The sequence below is a fragment of the Pagrus major genome, chromosome 5, assembly GCF_040436345.1.
Source record: "Pagrus major chromosome 5, Pma_NU_1.0".
NCBI lineage: Eukaryota > Metazoa > Chordata > Actinopteri > Spariformes > Sparidae > Pagrus > Pagrus major.
The window spans coordinates 17,720,818-17,724,169 of NC_133219.1; the positions used below are offsets into that span (position 1 = coordinate 17,720,818).

Below are 3,352 nucleotides of genomic sequence, written 5' to 3' on the forward strand. Positions count from 1 at the left end.
GCATTATCAGTGCTGTTATTTGGTTCCACCTGAGCTTGAATTCCACACTTTGGGTTAACCACTGTAAAAGTCTTCAGTGTGAGGACATCCTAATTGCCGCCTGTGTTCATGGTATGATTTGGACCAGTTGGCGCCTCTGCTACTGTCTTACTGCCTCCACATTTACACCCAGGTTCTCTGGCTAGACTGGTGAGGAGCTCCAGGACTCTGATCTCATGCTCCATGCGAGCTTTCTCCCTCCTCTCCTCTCTCTCAGCCGTCTCCCTCTGCCGGCGCTCCTCCCTCTGCAGCCACTGGGACAGGAGCTCCTGATGCCAGTGGGCCTGCTCCTGCCGTTGACTCTCCAGCTGCACCATCAGGCCCCGGGTCTCAGATACAAGCCGCTGGAAGCACTCTGACAGGTGCTTAAGTGCAGGCTCCAGGCAGGTGGACTCAGGGTGGTGGTTGCCAGAGGTGGGCAGGGGGTTGGGGCTTGGATCTGTGGGTGTGGGGAGTGGAGTAGCAGCGGATTGGGTAAGAGGGGGAGGAGAAGGAGCAGGTGGAGGTGGTACTACATGTGGGGAAGGACTGCTCAAGCTGTTATCCACGAGTGTACCTATGACACAGGTTATAAAAGAGTCACAATTAGTCATAAGTCGTTCAAATGGACTAGTTGTACAATTATTCAAGCAAAAACACCAAATATTATCTGATTCCTGCTGCCAAAAGGTGAATATTTGCTGCTTTCCTTCATCTAATGTGATAGTTGACTGAATATCTTAAACTTCTAGACAGCTGGTTGAACAAAACCAGCAACTGTAATAAGTCACAGCCAGCTTTAAAGGCGCTTAAGGTGGAATGAAGTGAAGGGCTGTTAAAGAGCGGTCAAAACAGGAGCTTTGCTATTGTATATGCAGAAAAAACGGCTGCACTTCTAAAGTCACATTGCCAGTTTGTTGTCCTATAAAATGCAAAATACTCAAAACTTGAAAGACCACCCAAATGATTAAAATTCCTTACAAATATTGGTCTGCAATTTTAAAATCATTAACTGATTTTTTATTCTGTCACTGTTGCTAGACTTGTTGAACTTAAATAGTATTTCTAAAGATAATTTTACCTACAGATAAATATTGCTATAATTATGGTTTTAAAAAATGTACGAACAGAAATCTCCATCAACTTTCACAGACTATAATAAAAAACAGTTGGGAAATATTCTTGTGTTGCTCACTTAACAGAGACTCAAAAAAATTTTTAGGCTGTATCATGATATACGATATATATCTTGATATTTTGAAATGTCCTCAAAAGTACTTCACAAATAAGAGGTCTTGGCTGAAAAATCAAATATCACAATATTTTTTTACCAAATACCTCGATATTGATAATGCGACAATATTATAGGGATAACTACTGGTACTTTCAGAAAAAATTAACACAATGAGATTTCTGATGTCATTTGGTGTAGAGAACTGGGTGCTCTGTATTAGGGGGATGTTTGTAATTCCTCATGCAACAAAGTCTCAAATCTCAGGATATAATCACAGTACATACCAGTAATTTCTCGATGGATGGGTGATTCCAGGTAAGCTTCATGTCGTCTGTCTCTTGGATGCTGTGGGAATCCTGTATTGCTGAACTCAAACTCATCCGTTGAATCTTCTCTGTCCTCCAACTTGACTTCAGAATCCAGCTGCCAGGACTGACGGCCTCCTATCTCCTCCAAAGAGCTCAAATGTTGTCTTCCTGTCCTCCCTGAGGAACCAAAATGGTGCCCACTAATTTCTGTATTAGAATTTAAATCTGCAGGGATACTTCCTCTCCTGTCAATGGAGTCAAGGTGGCGTTCTGCCATCCGTTCCTGAGAAACAAAATAGGGCCCTCCTTCCCCTTCCGCTGACCTCCGGCCCAGCACAGCATCCATGTCTGCAAAGTATTTGAAAGTACAAGGCTGCGAGCTGTCGACGCTCCTCTGTAGTTTGGCTCTCACGTAGTTAGCCTTCAGAGTTTTGACCCGCAGCCTGCACTGGTGTGGACTACGAGAGAAACCCATTTCACTCATGCGGGCAGAGAGGTGTTTGAAGACATGGCGGTTGCGAAGGTTTTCTGCCAAACTCTTTTGGACGCGCTCGTCGCTCCAGGCGCACAGCAGCACCTGAGTCTCCTCCACTGTCCAGTTGACTGAGCGCTCAGCTTCTCGTTTTCCTGTGCATACATACACAGCTGAATACAGTAACAGTACAGTTTTGGCACTAGATCAAACTGTCCTCACATAAATCCTACCTCCATGAAGGTTATAAAGTTCAGTTTTTGCTGAAGTTGTCTTAGAGAAATGTGATTCAACTTTATGGTCATTTTGTGAGCTGTGACTTGTGTTACTCTCTAAATAATTAGTCAAACCTCACTGATATAAAATATTAGAAACACATAGGATGCATTACAACACATCTCTAAAACATCTGCAACAAAAACTGAACATCATGTTTGTGTTAATGCTGTTTTAGCTAGATGGCCTTCATACTCTGAGTGTACATCACTGCCTGAACTGTGTGTGAGGGAGCAACCACAGCAGATTAGCATCGAAACTTACTAACAAACTTATCAACCTCCTTCAGTATATTCAGTATCATAACATAGTCATAGATTGTTATATGAATGCCTTGTCGGTATGAAGAAGGGATGACATCCTCACATTACTCCTTCTTGCTGATTAGCCAGACAGCCAGCTAAACGGTTAGCTGACACTGGGTGTTACAAGCCAGTTACCAGGTGAAAAGTTTAGTGTTAGCAAACAAGCTAATTTAGACACAAGCAGAATAATACTAGCTTCATAACACTGTCCGACACTCTAAAGGCTCGAGTGTGATTTTACAAGCAGGACAATTAGCAATGAATGGCTCATTAGCTTACCAGCCGAGTGAAACCAAACTAGAAAGCCATTTCTGCTGTGTAACAAACACAGCTCAGGTTAGCAGCTGGCTAACAGTTAGCTGAGCCAGCTACATGAGTCTCATCCTGTCGCTCTGCTGCCTTTTAAAACACAAACAGAACATGTCTGCTGCCTGAAGGATTCTTACTTCTGGTCGTTGAAACGGAGTTGGTCGAGATGATCAGCGGAGGATTCATTTTAGCAGGCTGCAGGTAATGTAAACAATCCTCACACACGACGTCGCTCCTCTCTTCCGGGTGACGTCGTGATGAGCGCGTGACGTCACGTGTCGTCAGAAGCGTAGTGTTACAATAATTGAAAACAATTACAGAAAATGAAAACAATATTATTATTATTATTATTATTATTATTATTATTATTATTATTATCATTACAAAAAACTAAACTGTGCACTAACTATATTCTGCTTTTCTTCTGTAT

The 3,352-nt window shown here is 42.7% G+C and overlaps 1 protein-coding gene across 1 annotated transcript; it reads right to left on the minus strand.

Annotated features, from left to right (window-relative positions):
* On the minus strand, positions 1-3,148 carry LOC140995916 (uncharacterized). The gene is made up of 3 exons (XM_073466076.1): positions 3,060-3,148; positions 1,537-2,187; positions 1-595 (listed from the first exon to the last, which is right to left on the minus strand). Exons 1-3 carry the CDS (start codon positions 3,106-3,108, stop codon positions 90-92), a joined length of 1,206 nt encoding a protein of 401 aa, XP_073322177.1. The 5' UTR covers positions 3,109-3,148; the 3' UTR covers positions 1-89.
* Positions 3,149-3,352: the final 204 nt, after the last annotated feature.